This window comes from Pongo pygmaeus, chromosome 16, assembly GCF_028885625.2.
Source record: "Pongo pygmaeus isolate AG05252 chromosome 16, NHGRI_mPonPyg2-v2.0_pri, whole genome shotgun sequence".
NCBI classification, from domain to species: Eukaryota; Metazoa; Chordata; class Mammalia; order Primates; family Hominidae; genus Pongo; species Pongo pygmaeus.
In genome coordinates, this window is record NC_072389.2 from 71,783,180 (window position 1) to 71,803,589 (window position 20,410).

At 42.6% G+C, this 20,410-nt stretch overlaps 1 protein-coding gene across 9 annotated transcripts in view; it reads left to right on the plus strand.

The window, feature by feature from the left end:
- The window catches only part of DIS3L (DIS3 like exosome 3'-5' exoribonuclease), a 40,493-nt gene extending 21,799 nt beyond the window's left edge, over positions 1–18,694 (plus strand). For 4 of the 9 annotated variants that reach the window (XM_063652304.1, XM_063652301.1, XM_063652303.1 and 1 more), the window contains 9 exons: positions 2,710–2,879; positions 4,803–4,964; positions 6,913–7,160; positions 7,709–7,801; positions 10,055–10,588; positions 13,804–14,233; positions 16,687–16,832; positions 17,530–17,704; positions 17,798–18,694. In XM_063652304.1, the coding sequence (XP_063508374.1) occupies positions 2,710–2,879; positions 4,803–4,964; positions 6,913–7,160; positions 7,709–7,801; positions 10,055–10,588; positions 13,804–14,233; positions 16,687–16,832; positions 17,530–17,704; positions 17,798–18,106 (2,267 nt within the window). In that variant the 3' untranslated portion in view covers positions 18,107–18,694. Of the gene's footprint in view, positions 1–2,709; positions 2,880–4,802; positions 4,965–6,912; positions 7,161–7,708; positions 7,802–10,054; positions 10,589–13,803; positions 14,234–16,648; positions 16,833–17,529; positions 17,705–17,797 lie in introns of those variants that run through there. The other 5 variants (XM_054451846.2, XM_054451849.2, XM_054451847.2 and 2 more) reach the window with 3 other exon arrangements.
- Positions 18,695–20,410: the final 1,716 nt, after the last annotated feature.

The window sequence follows — 20,410 nt, forward strand, 5'->3', positions numbered from 1 at the left end:
TGCCCCTTATCATTAAAGTCAGAGTATAGTTAACTCCACGTTCTCTCTTCCTCCCTGCTGGTCTCTCATGCCTGCCATTCTGACACCTCCTAAGCCCTACTCCTCTAAAATTGTTCTTGCCAAGGTCACCAGTGACCCCATTGCCTGAGCACTGGTCAGCCTCCATCGTCTGGAAGCTGTCAGCAGCATTTGGCGGGGGGCCCTCTGCCTTCCCTGGGGCTCCTCCCAGTTCTCCCACCGTGCTGGCTGCTCTTCTCAGTTCTCCTCCTGGCTCTCCATCTCATTGTCTTCTTGGATGTGCAAGGGCCCCACGCTGGATCTTCTGTTCTCTGCACTCTCTCCCTCAGGGATCTCCTGCGGTCCTTTAATTTTGTATCTCTGGCCCTTCCTTGGCGTCCAGTTTTGTTTACTCAGTTGTCTATTTGGCATCTTCCCCTGGATGTCTAATGGGCATCTCAGACTTAACATGTCCCACACAGACTCCTGATTTCACCCCTAGACCTGCTCTTCCCGACGTGTTCCTCAGTCTCAGTAAAGGGCAAATTCATTCTTGGTCAACCCAAGACACCTTGGGGTTATCCTTGACTTTTTTTTTTTTTCACTCATCAGCAAATGTTGGCAACTCCAACTCTAATGCATGGCCTGAATTCAGCCACCTGCCACACTTCCCCCACAGCTCTCCCACTTCAGTCCACTGGCACCTCAGGATTGTCGAAGCAGCCTCCTCACTGCTCTTCCCGCTCCCTCCGTTGCCCCTCCCCATGTAGTCTTTTCTCCACTCAGAGACACAGTGATCCTTCAGAAAGTGAGTTGAGCTGGGTGCTGTGGCTCACGCCTGTAATCCCAGCACTTCGGGAAGCTGAGGTGGATGGGTCACTTGAGGTCAGGAGTTCGAGACCAGCCTGGCCAACATGGTGAAACCCTGTCTCTACTAAAAATACAAAAATTAGCCGGGCGTAGTGGTGCACACCTGTAGTCCCAGCTACTGGGAAGCTGAGGCACGAGAATCGCTTGAACCTAGGAGGCAGAGGTGGCAGTGAGCCAAGATCGTGCTACTACACTCCAGCCTGGGCAAGAGAGCAAGACATTGTCTCAAAAAAAGAAAAAAGAAAAAGAAAGCGAGAGTTGGCACCTGTCATTTCTCTGCTCAAAACTCCTCAATGGCTGGTTCCTGTTTCACTCAGAATAAAATCCAAAGTCCTTACCATGGCCTGCATGGTCCCACCAGCTGAGGCCACCTTCTGCCATTTTCCTCTTTATGCTTTGCTCCAGCTGCAGTGACAACTTGTTCTTTCCACCACCTGGATGAAGCTTTCCCCAAATATCCTCACATCTGTTTTCCTCACTTCCCTCAAGTCACTGTTCAAATGTCACTTTATTTAAAATAGCTGCCACTTCTGACCCTCTGTCACTCTTGATCACCTTACCCTACCTTGTGTCTTTCTTAGCAACTGTCACAACTTCACTTTTTTTTTTTTTTTTGGTCTATTTTCCACCCCCACAGACACCCAAACTGATTTTATATAAACCCCACGAAATCAAGGACTTTGCCTGTTATGATGCTGCTATATTCCCTGTACCTAGAACAAAGCCTCATACCTGGTTGGAGCTCAGTAAATATTTGTGAAAAAAAAAAAAAGAAAAAAGAGAACATTTTTAAGTATTAAAGTTTCGTCTCAGCTTCAGTCAGTGATGATTAAAGTGTTGTGTATCAGTCTTATGATCTGTACACTTTTCTTTGTATAATGGACCAAATAAGGTTAGCTGGTGAGAGAAGGCAAGAAAGACTGAAAACGTGCAGTTGAGGGCATGGTTTAAAACAAGAGTGAAAATCATTGACTTTTCCCAATATACCAAAATGAGATTGATAAGATAATGGCAAAAGAGAGAAAATGGGACAAGTGGATTCTAAATGTTATCTCAGGAAGAGAGAGCATACTGACAATGTTATTTTAAAAGTTACCCGTCTTTGCCGGGCATGATGGCACATGCCTGTAGACCCAGCTACCCAGGAAGATGGATTGAGCCCAGGAGTTTGAGACTGTAACGTATTATGATAGTATCTGTGAATAGCCAGTGCAATCTAGCCTGGGCAGCATAGTGAGATCCTGTTTCTTAAAAAAAAAAAAAAAAAAAAAAAGTGTTTTTAAATTATCCATCTTTAAAATAAAATACCAAGAAGGCAAATCTTCAAACATACCTTTTCTTGTTGTTATGTGTGTGTTTTGGTTTTTGTTTATGTGTTTGTTATTGAGACAGAGTCTCACTCTGTTGCCCAGGCTGGAGTGTAGTGGTGCCATCTCGGCTCACTGCAACTTCCGCCTCCCAGGTTCAGGCGATTCTCCTGCCTTAGCCTCCTAAACAGCTGTGATCACAGGTGCACGCCACCATGCCCAGCTAATTTTTGTATTTTTAGTAGAGGTGGGGTTTCACCATGTTGGCCAGGCTGGTCTTGAACTCCTGGCCTCAAGTGATCCTCCTGCCCTGGCCTCCCAAAGTGCTGGGATTACAGGCATGAGCCACCATGCCTAGCCGTTATTGTTGTTAATAAAAGCTTCCTTTCAAAAATGTTCTTGAGTTGGGTGGATGTGCTTGAAAAAAAATAGGACACTGTATTTCTTGTTATTTTCCTTACTGCTTGAGGTGGTCAGAGTCCAGATAGATGGCACCTAACCAATTAATGCCTTGTTTTGTTTTGTTTTGCCAAAGGTCGAGTGGTGGGCATACTTCAGAAGAACTGGCGGGATTATGTGGTGACATTTCCATCCAAAGAAGAGGTCCAATCTCAGGGCAAAAATGCTCAGAAAATCCTGGTTACACCTTGGGATTACAGAATTCCCAAAATTCGAATTAGCACTCAGCAAGCAGAAACTCTCCAGGTAGCTGGCATTCTACCTGTACTATGGGATCTCTCTACGCTTTCTCCTTCTGTCTTTACCAGCTTTCTAGCAGCACCAGAAAGCATTGTTAATTCCTTTGCATATAAGGAAATAAATTATTGATGGCATCTGGCATTCCAAGATACTGGGATGTGTTTTTTGGGGTTGTTTTTTTTTTTATTCTTTTGTTTTTCCAAGACGGAGTCTCACTCTGTCACTCAGGCTGGAGTGTAGTGGCGCGATCTCAGCTCATTGCAACCTCCGCCTCCCGGGTTCAAGCAGTTCCCCTGCCTCGGCCTGTCGAGTAGCTGGGATTACAGGCTCCCGCCGCCACGCCTGGCTAATTTTTGTATTTTTAGTAGAGATGGGGTTTCACTGTGTTGGCCAGGCTGGTCTCAAACTCCTGACCTCAGGATCCGCCACCTCCACCTCCCAAAGTGCTGGAATTACAGGTGTGAGCTACCATGCCCAGCCGTGTTTTTATGTTTTTTAATTCTTTTTTTGTAGAGATGGAGTCTCGCTTTGTTGCACACGCTGGTCTTGAACTTCTGACCTCAAGCAATCCTTCTGCCTTGGCCCCCCAAAGTGCTGGAATCACAGGCATGAGCCACTGTGCCCAGCCCCAAGATTCTGTTGTTTAAAAATTCTAAATATATGAAAACCATCCATTAAGTAGTCTGTGGTTAATAAATTCAGGCCAGAGAGAAATTGTCCTAGAAAGAGCTGTGTAGGACAACCAGAGAGAACATACATTATCCAGCTGTCCAACATAGAAACTTTCAATAGATACACTTTGCCAACACTAACAAGCTTTCCTCCAGCAAGCAATATAGAAATACGATCACTCTGCCCTGTGGGGATGATGTAGTGGTACTTCACAGAATTGATTATCCATAAAGGAATATAGCACTGGAGAGAAGACATAAACAAGAAAGTTAGAAATTAACCTTTACTTGTGTCAAAGAGTATGGGCATTGCCCAATTTAATTCCCCCTGATATTTTACAGTTTGTAAATGAGACACTAAAGCAGGATGTCCCCAGCCAATAACCTAGCCATTGTGCTTTTACATCTTGAAGCCTTATGCAGGCTCTCCAGGCCAGTTGCACCTAATACGTTTTCCATTCCCGTGGTTTGCTGGAATTTTGGGGTAGTGGGGATTCAGTTTACACGACACCTTCTTCTCCACCAAAGACCATCTTAAGAGGTCTTCAAAGAGGCCAGGCGCAGTGGCTCATGCCTGTAATCCCAACACTTTGGGAGGCCGAGGCAGGTGGATCACTTGAGGCCAGGAGTTCAAGACCAGCCTGGCCAACATGGTGAAACCCCATTTCTACTAAAAAAAAAAAAATTAGCTGGGTATGGTGGTACACGCTTGTAATCCTAGCTATGTGAGAGGCTGAGGCAGGAGGATCACTTGAACCCGGGAGGCATAGGCTGCAGTGAGCCAAGATAGCACCACTGCATTCCAGCCTGGATGATAGAGCAAGACTCCATCTCAAGAAAAATAAAATAAAATAAAATAGACTTCAAAGAAATTAGGAGCTACACACAAAACATTAAGATTGTTGTTTTAAAACTTAATTTGGAGCATGCATAATTGAGTTTTCCCCTAGTGTTGCAAGCGTTAACTAGAATGTATTACAGTCGGCTCTCTTCAGCAGACTAGAATTTCCAGCCCTCTTCATTGATGTAGAGAGGTAATGCCTCCCTTCAAAGCATTGGGTCAAGCATTTCATACCATCCGGCAATAGTAATAGGAAGAATGAAAAACAAAAAAAAAAAACCCTACCATACACCACTATTTGCAACTGGCCACTCTCCTCGGAACCCAGTACTGTTTGCCTCTTGTTTGTTTGATGCCTCTAATTGACCCACTTAACTCCTGGTGCTCAGCTATGTTTTATTTTTTCCTTTTGTGCAGGACTTCAGGGTGGTCGTGCGCATCGATTCCTGGGAGTCAACATCTGTGTATCCAAATGGACATTTTGTGCGTGTTTTAGGAAGAATCGGAGATCTGGAAGGGGAAATTGCAACCATCCTGGTGGAAAACAGTATTTCAGTTATTCCTTTCTCAGAAGCTCAGGTCAGATTTTCCAGAAGCCTTTGATCTAGTGACATTTTCTTTTTGCTTTTGTTGTTGTTTCATCATTAAGAAAGAAAAGTCTTTGTGCTATGGAACAACCCACTGTGTAAAGCCACAGATAATGGAAAAATCTCACTCCTCTTTATTCTATATTTGGACCAAACTGAAGTCAGCTTCAAGTGTAGAATTAGTTTTCTATAGCCTCATAGCTCTCAAATTTTTATATTTTCCAACTGGGCTTAAAAATGATATGTCAGTGTCTCATAGTCAGTATACATCCATCCCCAGCAACTACAAGGACACCTAGTTACAGACCCAACTGAGCTCCACACTCTCTGTCCAAATCATTCAACCAGAGGCTGCATAAAGCTGCAGGGGGTGGATTCCTGGGATCCATACATCTCCAACCCATGGGTCAAAAATTATGCTCATTATGAAACAGTTTTTGTGACCTTTACAGAAAACAAAAATCTCATAAACATAAAACATCAGCTATTTCCATCACTTTATGATCTTTTAAAACCCTCATAAATCTTGTGTATTATTCTCGCATGACTATATTCATTGTGTGCACACACTAATTTCTGTTCTGCTTCTTTCACTTAAAATTATTTTTATATATTGACATAGCCTACTTATTTTAATGGTTATGGTAAATTACGGTATATTGATGTACCCTAGTTTGCTTAAGCATTTCTTGATTTTTGGGCATTCAGCTGTCTAATTTTTCAGTATTATAAAATAATGTAGGCTAGGTGTGGTGGCTCACGCCTGTAATCCCAGCACTTTGGGAGGCCAAGGCGGGCGAATCACCAGGTCAGGAGTTTGAGACCAGCCTGGCCAACATGATGAAACCCCGTCTGTACTAAAAACACACAAAAAAAGTATCTAGGCCTAGTGGTGGGCACCTATAATCCCAGCTACTCAGGAGGCTGAGGCGGGAGAATTGTTTGAACCAGGGAGGCGGAGGTTGCAGTGAGCCGAGATCGCGCCGCTGCACTCCAGCCTGGGTGACAGAGCAAGACTCTGTCTCAAAAAAAAAAAGTTACTTCGAACATTTTTATAAACACCGCTTTTTAATTTCTCTTTGATCATTCTCTTGGAATGTAATCCTTAAAGTGAGATTACCAAGTCAAAGGGTATAAAAGATTTAAATAGCTTCTAATATGTACAAGCAGATTGTTCTCCAGAAAAATTGGACCCATTTGCATTGCCATAAGGAGTGTCTGGGTGTTCTTATTTTCATTAAAGTTTTTCACAGAACGGGAGCTATCATAGTAAACTATTTTAGAATATTTTACATCATTAAATTTTTATATTTAATATTAGTTTCTGGAAATTATTTGTTGACTTGTTTGGCAGCTCTTAGTGAAAATGTTACAATAAAATAAAGTGTGAGCTATACATCATAGGATTAGAATTTTCTCTTCCCTTTTAGCCTACTTAACTGCAGATCGATGGCTTAAACAGATAATAATGGAGAGAAAATGCCCTAGATAGGTCCTGTATAAAATTATCTTTAAGGGGTAAGCTTTTAATATTTGGAACATGTTGATTATTTTTTCAAGGCTTAAATTTAAAGCTTGACTACATTTAAACAAATGGATCATTTGAAAATGGGCCACATGTTGTACTCTTGTTCCAAGCCCCTGTAACTAAAGAGGCTGGTAGAAGTTGTGGGACATTTTCTGTCCAACTATAAGGGTCCTCAGGGGTGTAGGACTTTGTCTTTCTTGTTGACTCCTGACTTTCCAGAGCCCAGCACAGTACCCGGGATATCTGAGGCACCTAATAAACAATTATTGATCAAAGGAAGCCAACATAGGTTGATGCAGAAGGTAATTGAGAATGAATGAATTTCTATGTGGTCACATTGAGAATATTAGTGAGTGGATTTTTACAGAAATTTGTGGTGCATGAATTGCTGAATATTTGGCTTCTCATACAGATGTGTGAGATGCCAGTAAACACACCAGAAAATCCCTGGAAGGTGAGTCCTGAAGAGGAACAAAAACGTAAAGACTTGAGGAAAAGCCATCTCGTATTCAGCATTGACCCCAAAGGTTGTGAAGATGTGGATGACACACTCTCAGTCAGAACCTTAAATAATGGCAACCTGGAACTTGGGGTCCACATCGCAGATGTAACACACTTTGTGGCACCAAATTCTTACATTGATATTGAAGCTAGAACAAGGTAATGCTATTTGAAATCAGCTCTATGGTTATATGTGACTGTATATTTTGTGTCTGTACTAGTTTCAGGTGTTCAAAGATCTCATGTTTGTGCAATTCCGAAGGTCCCTTCCAGAAAAAAAAAGTTGAGGTCCACTCTCCATTTTCCTTTAGAAAAACAGTACCTTGATCAATTTACCTTTCCTTTTTAACATAACCTTTTCACACATTGTTTCCTACTAAATTAAAATGGGTTAAATTTTCATATATACTATTTTATAAAAATACTGGATCATTACACTCCAATTTTTCTTATACGACAAAGATTCATGTCACTTGCTCTTTCTTTCTCTTATCAGTGGAAGAATATTCAGCCCAAAGCAGTGTCACTTAGAAAAGTGGGACCATGGGAATAGTTTTATTACCCAGCCTGCTGCACTTTATGAAACAGCAACAGCCTTGGGGAATCTGTAGTGAGATTTTGGCCATTTACCTCCCTGCGGCCCACACAGTCAGCAGTTCTGCTTCTCCCTGCTGAAGGTCGCATTGCCGTGTGTGTGTCATTTACAGGGCCACCACTTATTATCTAGCAGATCGTCGCTATGACATGCTGCCTTCCGTCCTCAGTGCCGATTTGTGTTCCCTTCTGGGAGGCGTTGATAGGTGAGTTTATGGCTTTTGTCTTCAAAGCTTGTCCTGGCCCTTCTGTGGCTCCTGATGCTGCCTGCTTCTGGCCTCATTTTTCTTCTCTGCTATGCCCCACCCCAGCCCTGTGTCTCCCCTCTGACCTCTCAACCTCACCCCCGACCCCAACCCCACACCACTTATCTTTAGGCAGCTTTATTTCTCTAGCCTTCCCTGCCCTTTCCCTCCTCTCTTCTGTCTGCTAGCAGTGGGGCTCTGTGTCTCCCTCTGTTGCTGGCTTTTTAAAGTCAGCTAAAATCTGAAAACAAATGTGTGTAGCTTTGTGCTTATGCATTCCCCGGTGGAAGTTGTTTGGCATGAGGATCATGAACTTGGGGAGTTTTTTGTTTGTTCATTTGTTGAGGTTAAACTTTCTGTTTCTCTTTGAATAGGTAATAGAATCATATAGGCCCGAACTCATATGTCCCAAGAGGTATTTAATGAAATGTTCCTCCCTATCACTTTCCCTCATTTACCAGTTCCGTATTAGTTTTTCTAGATATAATACATACATAAATATGTATATGTGATCTTTTTTACACAAATGGTTGCATTATATATATATACTGTTTAGCACCTTCCTTTTTAAAAAGAACTTAATGGTATCTTGGAGATCATTCCGTGTTAATAACAATTGCACTATCTATGGAAATTTGGATAGTTTCTAATCTTTTGGTATTACAAACAAAGCTGTACTGAGTTAACTTTGAACATAAGTCATTTCACATTTTCATTTTTATTTTTATTTTTTGAGACAGAGTTTCACATGTTGCCCAGGCTGGTCTTGAACTCCTGTGCTCAAGTGATCCTCCTGCCTTGGCCACCCAAAATTCTGGGATTACAGATGTAAGCCACCATGCCCAGACCATTTCACATTTTTTAAAATACGGTATATGTGAAAGAGAAATTCCCATAGTTGATTATGGGATTTCTGTGTCAAGAGTATGTACATTTGTATTTAGATCAATATAATCAAATTGCCCTTCTTAAATGTTACACCAGTTATATTCCTATCACCAATGTATGAGAGTGCATATTTTCCCACAGCCTTGCCAATACAATATGTTGTATTTTTTTATCTTTGCCAATTTGATAGATGAAAAATGGTATCTTAGATTGGTTTTAATTTGCATTACAAATAAAGCTAACCATTTTTTCGTATGTTTAACAGTCACTTATGTATCCCTTTCTGTTAACTATATTCTTCGCCCATTTTTCTTTTGGATTCAAGATCAATTACTAATTAATTTGTAAAAGCTTTTTACATATTAGGAAAATTAGCCCTTTTTTTTTTATGAGTTCCAAATGTATACCTTTTTTTTAATAAAATGACTTGGTGGCAGAGTTTTTTTACTAAATGAAATTTTTGCTAATTTATCTGTCATCAAGATTGATATCACAGTTCAGTGCCATCCTGTAGGATTTGCAAGACTTTGCTCTAATTTACTGAGCTAAAAAGACTTGACTCTATCAGTGTCATGCTTTTCTAATCAAAATAGAGGACATGGCCGGGCACGGTGGCTCACGCCTATAATCCTAGCACTTCGGGAGGCCGAGGCAGGTGGATTGCCAGAGCTCAGGAGTTTGAGACCAGCCTGGGCAACACAGTGAAACCCCGTCTCTACTAAAATAGAAAAAATTAGCCAGGCATGGTGATGCACGCCTGTAGTCCCAGCTACTCAGGTGGCTGAGGCAGGAGAATCACTTGAACCAGGAAGAGGTAGGTTGCAGAGAGCCGAGATCGCACCACTGCCCTCCAGCCTAGGCAACAGATCAAGACTCCATCTCAAGAAAAAAATGGAGGACATAAAGTAAGATTTATAGTGTCACATATGAACTCATTTCAAATTTGTTCAGAGCCCAACAGACCCCAGTCTAACTTTGTTGTTTTAATTTAAAATTTTTTTTATTTAGTTGTAAGGTGGTTGGATTGACAAATCAAACCAGAAACCTGTAGCTTTGTAATTTCTTTTAAGTTACAGTTAGGTCAAATTCTACTTGCTTCAAAAATAGAAGACTTAGGTGGGGCATGGTGGCTTACACCTGTAGTCGCAGCACTTTGGGCAGGAGAATTGCTCAAGCCCAGGAGATTGAGGCAGTAGTGAGCAGTGATCATGCCATTGCACTCCAGCCTGGGTGACGGAGCAAGATCCTGTCTCAAAAAAACAAAACAAAACAAAAAAAGCCAGATGAATTTGAATAGTGATGTTGTCAATGTTACTGTTTTTGTAGGTATGCTGTAAGCATCATGTGGGAACTGGATAAAGCCTCTTATGAAATTAAGAAAGTGTGGTATGGCAGAACCATTATTCGATCAGCATACAAACTGTTCTATGAAGCAGCCCAAGAACTACTGGATGGAAACTTAAGCGTTGTTGATGATATTCCAGAATTCAAAGACTTGGATGAGAAGAGCAGACAAGCCAAGCTGGAGGAGTTAGTGTGGGCAATTGGAAAGCTGACTGACATAGCTCGCCATGTCAGAGCTAAACGAGACGGATGTGGTGCCCTGGAACTGGAAGGGGTAGAGGTTCGCGTACAGCTAGATGACAAAAAGAACATTCACGACCTCATCCCCAAGCAGCCCCTGGAAGTCCACGAGACAGTGGCTGAATGCATGATCCTGGCCAACCACTGGGTCGCCAAAAAGATCTGGGAGAGCTTCCCTCATCAGGCCTTGCTGCGCCAGCACCCTCCTCCACACCAGGAGTTCTTTTCGGAACTCCGGGAATGTGCTAAAGCCAAAGGCTTCTTCATAGATACACGGTATTCCTCTTTTGAGGGGGCAGAGGAATGGAGTGGCATGCTGTATATTTAGTTATCTTACAGTTGTTCTTAAAATGTGACAGCCAGATCTTTGACCAAAAAGAGAAAACAGATTCTTGGCTCTCCTCATTTTTGAAGACACATTTTTCTCTCTTCATTGTTATGTATAGAGACTTAAAACAAGTTTATTTAGGCATAATTTTGTTCCTTGGTTTTTTGTTTCATTTTTTTTTTTTTTAGATAGAGTCTTGCTCTGTCACCCAGGCTGGAGTACAGTGGTATGATCTTGGCTCACTGCAACCGCCACCTCCCAGGTTCAAGTGATTCTCCTGCCTCAGGTTCCCGAGTAGCTGGGACTACAGGCACACGCCACCATGCCTGGCTAATTTTTTTGTATTTTTAGTAGAGACAGGGTTTCGCCATGTTGGCTAGGCTAGTCTCAAACTCCTGACCTCAAGTGATCCACCTGCCTCGGCCTCCCAAACTGCTGGGATTACAGGCACGAGCCGCCACACTGGACATTTAGGCATAATTTTGACCCACTACAATTTGGGTTTTTTTGTTTGGTTGGTTGGTTGGTTGGTTGGTGTTTTGTTTTGTTTTTTTTTTTTTTTTTTTTTTTTTGAGATAGAGTCTCGCTCTGTCACCCAGGCTGGAGTGCAGTGGCATGATCTTGGCTCACTGCAACCTCTGCCTCCCGGGTTCAAGTGATTCTCTTGACTCAGCCTCCTGAGTATATGGGATTACAAGCGCCTGCCACCACGCCCGGCTAATTTTTGTATTTTTAGTAGAGACAGGGTTTCACCATGTTGGTCAGGTTGGTCTCAAACTCCTGACCTCATGATCCGCCCGTCTTGGTCTCCCGAAGTGCTGGGATTATAGGCATGAGCCACCATGTGTGGCTGACCCACCATAATTTGTATTACAGAAGTAGGGAACCTATTAGTTACCTTTGATTTAATTTCATCTACCCCTTAAGTTACAAAGAAATAATCCTATTTATTTCAGTACTTTTTAAATGCAGCATCTTTGTGACAATATCATAAGATACTACACCAACAGTGAATTTATACCACCCTCAATTGAGTGAGACATTTTTACTCCCTATCTCTAGGATAAAATACTTCTTTCATTAAAAACCAAGTATAGGCAGGCTGGGCGCGGTGGCTCATGCCTGTAATCCCAGTACTTTGGAAGGCCGAGGCGGGCAGATCACGAGGTCAGGAGATCGAGACCATCCTGGCTAACACGGTGAAACCCCGTCTCCACTAAAAATGCAAAAAATTAGCCGGACGTGGTGGCGGGCGCCTGTAATCCCAGCTACTCGGGAGGTTGAGGCAGGAGAATGGCATGAACCCGGGAGGCGGAGGTTGCAGTGACCCGAGATCGCACCACTGCACTCCAGCCTGGGTAACAGAGCAAGACTCTGTCTCAAAAATAAAGAAATAAATAAATAAAAACTAAGTATAGGCTGGGTACAGTGGTTCACACCTGTAATCCTAGCACTTTGGGAGGCTAAGGCAGGCACATCACTGAGGTCAGGAGTTCAAGACCAGTCTTGCCAACATGATGAAACTCTATCTGCTAAAAATACAACAGTGAGCCAGGCGCGGTGGTGCACTCTTGTAATCCCAGCTACTCAGAGGCTGAGGCACGAGAATTGCTTGAACCTGGGAGGCGGAAGTTGCAGTGAGCCAAGATTGTGCCACTACACTCCAGCCCGGGTGACAGACTGAAACTCTGTCTCAAAAAAAACAAAAAAGATATATAGTTTTAAAAATATTTTATTGTCAAGTAACAGGTACTAATTAAAATATCTTTTATTTGTTTATCGAAATTGATTGTTTTTTAACCTGGGCAACGTGGTGAGACTCCATTTCTTTTCTTTCTTTTTTTTTTTTTGAGACAGAGTCTCGCTCTGTCGCCAGGCTGGAGTGCCATGACACGATCTCACTGCAACCTCTGCCTCCCGGGTTCAAGTGATTCTTGTTCCTCAGCCTCCCAAGTAGCTGGGACTACAGGTGCCTGCCACCACACCCAGCTAATTTTTTTGTATTTTTAGTAGAGACGGGGTTTCTCCATATTGGCCAGGCTGGTCTCGAACTCTTGACATTGTGATCTGCCCACCTTGGCCTCCCAAAGTGCTGGGATTACAGGCATGAGCCACCGTGCCCGGCCTCTTTTTTTTTTTTTTTTTTTAAAGAGGGTTTGTTGTTGTTGTTGTTGTTTTGCTTCTGCCTTCAGGTGCTAGTATGTTTGTTTGTTTGTTTGTTTGTCACTGTATGAGCTGTCTGCATGCCAGGCACATGGGACAAGGGCTTTCAGACATCCTCTTGGTTAATTCTTAATGCTGAGGTGATGGCAGCATCATTCATATTTACAGATAAGTCAATTAAGTCTGAAGAGATTAAGTAATTTGCCTGTAATTTAACAGTCAGGGCAGAGCCAGGATTTGAATCCAAGTCTGTTAAACTTGCAAGCTCACACAGTGACCACTTAACACCTTGCCTCTCTGTTCATCATCATGCTCTATTTCTCCTTTCCCCCTTTTCCCTTAGCCAGCCACAATATAGGACTGAATTATATGTTATATTATTAGTTTTAGTTTTAATATATCTCTATATTTCCTGGGGCTTTGAAATTATTATTTTGAGGCTGTATGCGGTGGCTCACACCTGTAACCCCAGCATTTTGGGAGGCCGAGGCAGGAGGATCACTGAAGGCCAGGAGTTCAAGACTAGCCTGGGCAACAAAGTGAGACCCTGTCTCTACAAAAAAATTATTTTGAGAATAAATAAATAGAGTGCTTACTACCTCTTTAAAAAAGAAAAACTAATTTAGGTTTCTTTTACTTGTACACCAAGTCTATTATTTTACCTATATATAGAATGTTTAAGGTTAAGGATGTAAAGAATTCAATTCAACGAGTATTTGATCACCTATTATAGCCAAGCACTAACTTAACCTAGTATTAAAATCAGTACATGATTCATTTCTACTCAAGAAATGTATTTAAATTCTGACACTCTTGCTTTGTTTAAACCGTAAAGCAAACTAGATTTCTGTAGTTGAAAAGAGGTGCTTCTGAAATGTGTCCAAAACAAATTTACTGGCAGATGAAGGTATTCAGACGGATGAGCGAAGGGTTCCCCTCAAAGTGTTGTCTTGTAAATTACTGTCTGGGACTAGCTAACAGTTTTTCTGTTCTTTGTCAGGTCCAATAAAACACTGGCTGATTCTCTGGATAATGCGAACGACCCCCACGATCCCATCGTGAACAGGCTGCTGCGCTCCATGGCCACGCAGGCCATGTCGAATGCTCTGTATTTCTCCACCGGATCCTGCGCAGAGGAGGAGTTCCATCATTACGGTGAATCATACCATATTCCTATGTGTGGCTGTAACTTTGCGCTAGTTACTTTAAAAGAGTTTTTGTTTATTTTGATCTTTTGCTTTCTTTTTGAAGGTCTTGCATTAGATAAATATACCCACTTTACTTCTCCAATAAGAAGATATTCAGATATTGTAGTACACCGCTTGTTAATGGCAGCCATTTCAAAAGATAAGAAAATGGAAATTAAGGGAAATTTGTTCAGCAACAAAGATCTTGAGGAATTATGCAGACATATCAACAACAGAAACCGAGTAAGAGGGAATTTCAAAATTCTCTTACCTGTCATCTCTTGCTAAGAAAATATCAGCTTTATTGTGTAGTACAGTGAAGTATCATATATTCTAGCAAATTAAATTCTAGAATTATTCTAACCAGTGCTTTCAGAACATCTGTAGATGTTCTCAGGTAACTTGTGGATTTGGGAGATTTGACAGTAGATTATCAGATTTCTTTTTTCCAAAAGGTGGAAATGTAAAGATTCAAGCAGTGCATAAAGATATGATGACAGAGGCCAGGCGTGGTGGCTCACTTGAGGGCGGATCACTTGAGGTCAGGAATTTGAGACCAGCCTGGCCAATATGGTGAAACTCCATCTCTACAAAAAATACAAAAATTAGCCAGGTGTGGTTGCACGCGCCTGTAGTCCCAGTTACTTGGGAGGCTGAGGCAGGAGAATTTCTTGAACCCAGGAGGCTGAGATTGCAGTGGGCCGAGATCACACCACTACACTCTAGCCTGGGTTACAGAATTGAGACTGTCTCAAAAAAAAAAAAAAAAAAAAAATGAAGACAGAAACATCACCTGTTATCTTACCACCCAGAGCTAACAATTAATGATTCTAGACACTGCTAACATTTTTATTTATAAAAATATTGGCCGGATGCAGTGGCTTGCACCTGTAATCCCAGTACTTTGGGAGGCTGAGGCAGGTGGATCACGAGGTCAGGAGATCAAGACCATCCGGGCTAACACGGTGAAAGCCCATCTCTACTAAAAATACAAAAAATTAGCATGGTGGCAAGGCGCCTATAGTCCCAGCTACTCGGGAGGCTGAGGCAGGAGAATGGCGTGAACCCGGGAGGCGGAGCTTGCAGTGAGCTGAGATCACACCACAGCACTCCGGCCTGGGTGACAGAGCGAGACTCCATCTAAAAAAAAAAAAAAAATCATACCACGCCTGCTGTTTGAAATCTGCTTTTTTCATGTAACCCAACTGTTATTGATAGCACACCATGTTATATCATTGTTTTGAAGCTGCTTTCTATTCTGTTTCATATTAATAGTTGCTACAAGATTGCACAGCATAGAACTAGACCATTGGGTAACGCAGGAAATTGGAAACTACCTAAATGTTTAATGTAATTTTCTATATCCAATGGTATAGTTGTCTGCTGTGCAATGTTGTAGCACTAGCTATGTGGGCTACCTAAATTTAATTAAAATTAGAAGTAGAAATTTGGTTCCTCAGTCACACTGGCCACATTGTACATGCTCAGTGGCCACTTGTGGTTAGTGGCTACAGATTAGGCAACATATTAGGCAACACAGAGAGAGAGCATTTCTATCACTGCAGAAAGTTCTGTTGGGCAGCACTGTTCTAAGCAATCAAATTTATAACCATCCTTATGGATACACTTATACAGACATTTCAGATGATTTCCTGGAAAAATTCCTAGAAATGGAATTGCTGAGCCAAAAGGTGTGCACGCACAAATGAAACTGATAGGTCAGGTGCAGTGGCTCACGACTGTAATCCTAGCACTTTTCGAGGTTGAGGCTGGTGGATCACCTGAGTTCAGGAGTTCCAGACCAGCCTGGCCAACACAATGAAACGCCGTTACTACTAAAAATACAAAAATTAGCCAGGCATGGTGGTGCATGCCTGTAATCCCAGCTAATCAGGCGGGTGAGGCAGGAGAATCACTTGAACCCGGGAGGCAGAGGTTGCAAGGAGCCAAGATTGCGCCATTGCACTCCAGCCTACGCGACAGAGTGAGACTCCATCTCAAAAAGAAAAAGAAACTTTAATACATATTACTAAATTGTCTTCCTTATCAGTAGTGCTAATTTAGACTTCCACCAATAGGGTTTTCATTGGACAGGCTTGAAAAGAAAGGCTAGCCGGGCGCGGTGGCTCATGCCTGTAATCCCAGCACTTTGGGAGGCCGAGGCAGGCGGATCACGAGGTCAGGAGATCAAGACCATCCTGGCTAACACAGTGAAACCCCATTTCTACTAAAAATACAAAAAATTACCCGGGCGTGGTGGCAGGCACCTGTAGTCCCAGCTACTCCGGAGGCTGAGGCAGGAGATTGCAGTGAGCCAAGATTGCACCACTGCACTCCAGCATGGGTGACAGAGTGAGACTCCATATCTCAAAAAAAAAAAAGAAAGAAAAGAAATGCAAGTAAGACATGTGTAATACTTTTCCTGTACCCAAGGTGGACATGCCCCAATTTGCTGACCTCTAATTTCATGAACTATAAATGAGTTTCATTTTATAAAATAATTCATTTTCTAAGACATTTTTAAGGAGATAATACTAGATGGTTAAGTTCCCACAAAAAGTAATTTAATTTCATAGTAGAGAACAATTTTTATATTAATAGTTTTACAGAATCTCACATTTGAATGAATATGAATTTCATTTCTTTGGGGAATGCCAGGGGAGTGTTAAAATGCTTTGGAGTTGTGCGTCTTACAGGCAGCACAGCATTCTCAGAAGCAGTCTACTGAGCTCTTCCAGTGCATGTACTTCAAAGACAAAGACCCTGCCACCGAGGAGCGCTGCATATCTGATGGAGTAATTTATTCAATTAGAGCAAATGGTGTGCTTGTATTTATACCAAGGTATGTTACATCTAATGCAATGGTGCATAAGAAATCATAGTTAAAAGTGTAGAACACAAAGTGTACATTAGATATAATTTATTAAAATATTTAAGCAACTAGTTATCATATGTACATAATGTAATGTATAATTCAGTATATAAATGTGAAGATTGGAGGCCAGGGGTGGCTCACGCCTATAATCCCAGCACTTTGGGAGGCCAAGGTGGGCGGATCACCTGAGGTCAGGAGTTCGAGACCAGCCTGGCCAACATGGTGAAACCCCATCTCTACTAAAAGTACAAAAATTAGCCGTGCATGGTGGTGTGTGCCTGAAATCCCAGCTACCTGGGAGGCTGAGGCAGGAGAATCACTTGAACCCGGGAAGCAGAGGTTGCAGTGAGCCAAGATCGTGCCACTGTACTCCAGCCTGGGCGACAGAGCAAGACTCCGTCTCAAAAAAAAAAAAAAAAGAAGTGAAGACTGGAATGTGTGTGTGTGTGTGTGTGTGTGTATACACTTCTATATCCATTTTAGGGTCTTATCCAGCAAAATACTTTGTTTCCATCTGCTAAGGTGAAATAAATACTTGGAGGTAAACCACAGGAAAAGTGATTTGTTTTTAATCTAGGAGAAAAACTAGTATTCTAGATAAGCATACAAGATCTGTGTACTAAGAATACATTGTCTCTGGATTTATATTCTGGTCATAATATAGGTTTGGGATTAAAGGTGCTGCTTATCTAAAAAATAAAGATGGTTTAGTCATCTCATGTGGCCCAGATAGCTGTTCTGAATGGAAACCAGGATCCCTTCAACGATTTCAAAACAAAATTACCTCTACTACAACAGATGGGGAATCTGTTACGTTCCATTTGTTTGACCATGTAACCGTAAGTCTGTATTTCTATTAAGTACTATTAATATTTTAAATGTAAGGAATAAATAATGTGATTTAGTAATATGTATTTTCTTCTCTATGCTAGGTAAGAATATCCATACAGGTCTCACGTTGCCATTCTGATACAACCAGACTCGAAATAATTAGTAACAAACCATACAAGATACCAAATACAGAACTTATTCATCAGAGTTCCCCCTTGCTGAAGAGTGAGTTAGTGAAAGAAGTAACTAAATCTGTGGAAGAAGCTCAGCTTGCCCAAGAAGTCAAAGTAAACATCATTCAGGAGGAATATCAAGAATATTGCCAAACAAAGGGAAGGAGCCTATACACACTTCTAGAGGAGATACGGGACCTAGCTCTCCTGGATGTTTCAAACAATTATGGAATATGAGAGGCTCTTACTTCACTAAGAGCTGTCATATGTGAATGTTTTACAGTCTTTTCAAACTTAACATTTAATGTGTGTCACTCAGTGCTCTAGTCGATCAGGACTGGGTAGCTATTTCACATATATGCAAAATGTTCTCAGCCGGACGCGGTGGCTCACCTCTGTAACCCCAGCACTTTGGGATGCTGAGGTGGGCGGATCACGAGGTCAGGAGATTGAGACCATCCTGGTTAACACGGTGAAACCCAGTCTCTACTAAAAATACAAAAATTAGCCCGGCGTGGTGGCATACGCCTGTATTCCCAGCTACTTGGGAGGCTGAAGCAGGAGAATTGCCTGAACCCAGGAAGAGGAGGTTGCAGTGAACCGAGATCACGCCACTGCATTCCAGCCTGGGCGACAGAGCGAGACTCCATCTCAAAAAAAAAAAAAAAAAAAAAAAAAAAAGTTATTCATTAAAGTTGCATTAAATAAAGTATAATTAGGTCACTATGGAAACAGAGTTTTCAGTAATGAGTGGACAGTAAGTGGTGGCTCTGCAGATTGCTAGCCCCTTTCTAATAAGTTTAATAAACCCAAAATTATTGGTTATCTTGTCTCCAATCAGTTCTTTCAAATGTTTTATTTTTCCAGTAATTACATTTGGGTCATAGGCCCCTCTGACATCTGTCAGGTAATTTTCAGTCACTTTCAGATAAGACTTAGTCCTGAGTCCACTTCTCCACTTAAAAACTCCTATTTCATATTTGACTCAACCCTTACCTACTGTCTCCAGTACTAGCTGGGATTAGGACACAGGGCCGGTGGTAGGATGCGCAGGTAAAGTTCTGTCACAGGCCTTCCTTCCCACTCTCCCATTTTGATGAGGTGCATTGGCCTTCCCCTTATTGGAAACTTGTTACTTTGCCAGCAAACACCCCACTAGAAAAATTAACTCTTGGCCGAGTGCAGTGGCTCACGCCTATAATCCCAGCACTTTGGGAGGCCGAGGCAGTGGATCACAAGGTCAGGAGTTCAAGACCAGCCTGGCCAAGATGATGAAACCCCATCTCTACTAAAAATAGAAAAATTGGCCGGGCATAGTAGCTCATGCCTGTAATCCCAGCACTTTGGGAGGCTGAGGTGGGTGGATCACAAAGTCAAGAGATCGAGACCATCCTGGCCAACATGGTGAAACCCCATCTCTACTAAAAATACAAAAATTAGCCTTGTGTGGTGGCAGGTGCCTGTAATCCCAGCTACTCGGGAGTCTGAGGCAGAGAAGTGCTTGAACCCGGAAGGCAGAGGTTGCAGTGAGCTGAGATTGCACCACAGCTCTCCAGCCTGGGCAACAGCAACAGAGCGAGTCTCCATCTCAAAAAAGAAAAATTAACTCTTCTTTCTCAGTTATCTAATGTAGTTTGTGAGGGCAGACAGAAGCCTGAACAGGCCCTCCTGAGGAAGCAGTTTCTATAGGCATTGGTGGCTTCTTGAAACTGCTCTCCATCTTCTAGCTGATCCCCTATTGGCTGCAGTTAGCCACAATCCTCCTAATGCACATGCCTCTTGGCCCATCCCTGTGGCAGTTCCCAGCAGGCCCACACACCCCTCCTCCACCCCCATCCCAGATGTTCTCCTTGATGTTCTCCTTGTGCTCAACTTCCTGGCTTTTCTTAAATTTTTTTTTCTTTTTTTTTTTTTTTGAGATGGAGTGTTGCTCTGTCGCCCAGGCAGGAGTGCAGTGGCACAATCTCGGCTCACTGCAAGCTCGGCCTCCCCGGTTTATGCCATTCTCCTGCCTCAGCCTCCCGAGTAGCTGGGACTACAGGTGCCTGCCACCATGCCCAGCTAATTTTTTTTTTTGTATTTTTAGTAGAGACGGGGTTTCACTGTGTTAGCCAGGATGTTCTCAATCTCCTGACCTCGTGATCCACCCACCCCAGCCTCCCAAAGTGCTGGGATTACGGGCGTGAGCCACCACGCCTGGGCTAACTTCCTGGCTTTTCAATCAAACCATCTTTGTCACTTCCTGTCCCCACCTGAAGTCAGCCTGAAGAGAAGATGCCTGCCTGTCCTGGCTTTGCAGATGGAAGCCACTATAGCACCATCACTCTGCCCTTTCCCCAAGGAAAAAGAGAGTGAGAGGCCAAGTGCCATGGAAGATCACTTAAGGCCAGGAGTCCAGGACCAGCCTGGTCAACATAGTGAGACACCATCTCTACAAAAATTAAAAAATTAGCCAGGCATGGTGGTACATGTCTGCAGTCGCAGCTACTTGGGAAGCTGAGGCAAGAGGACTGCTTGAACCCCAGGAGTTTGAGGCTGCAC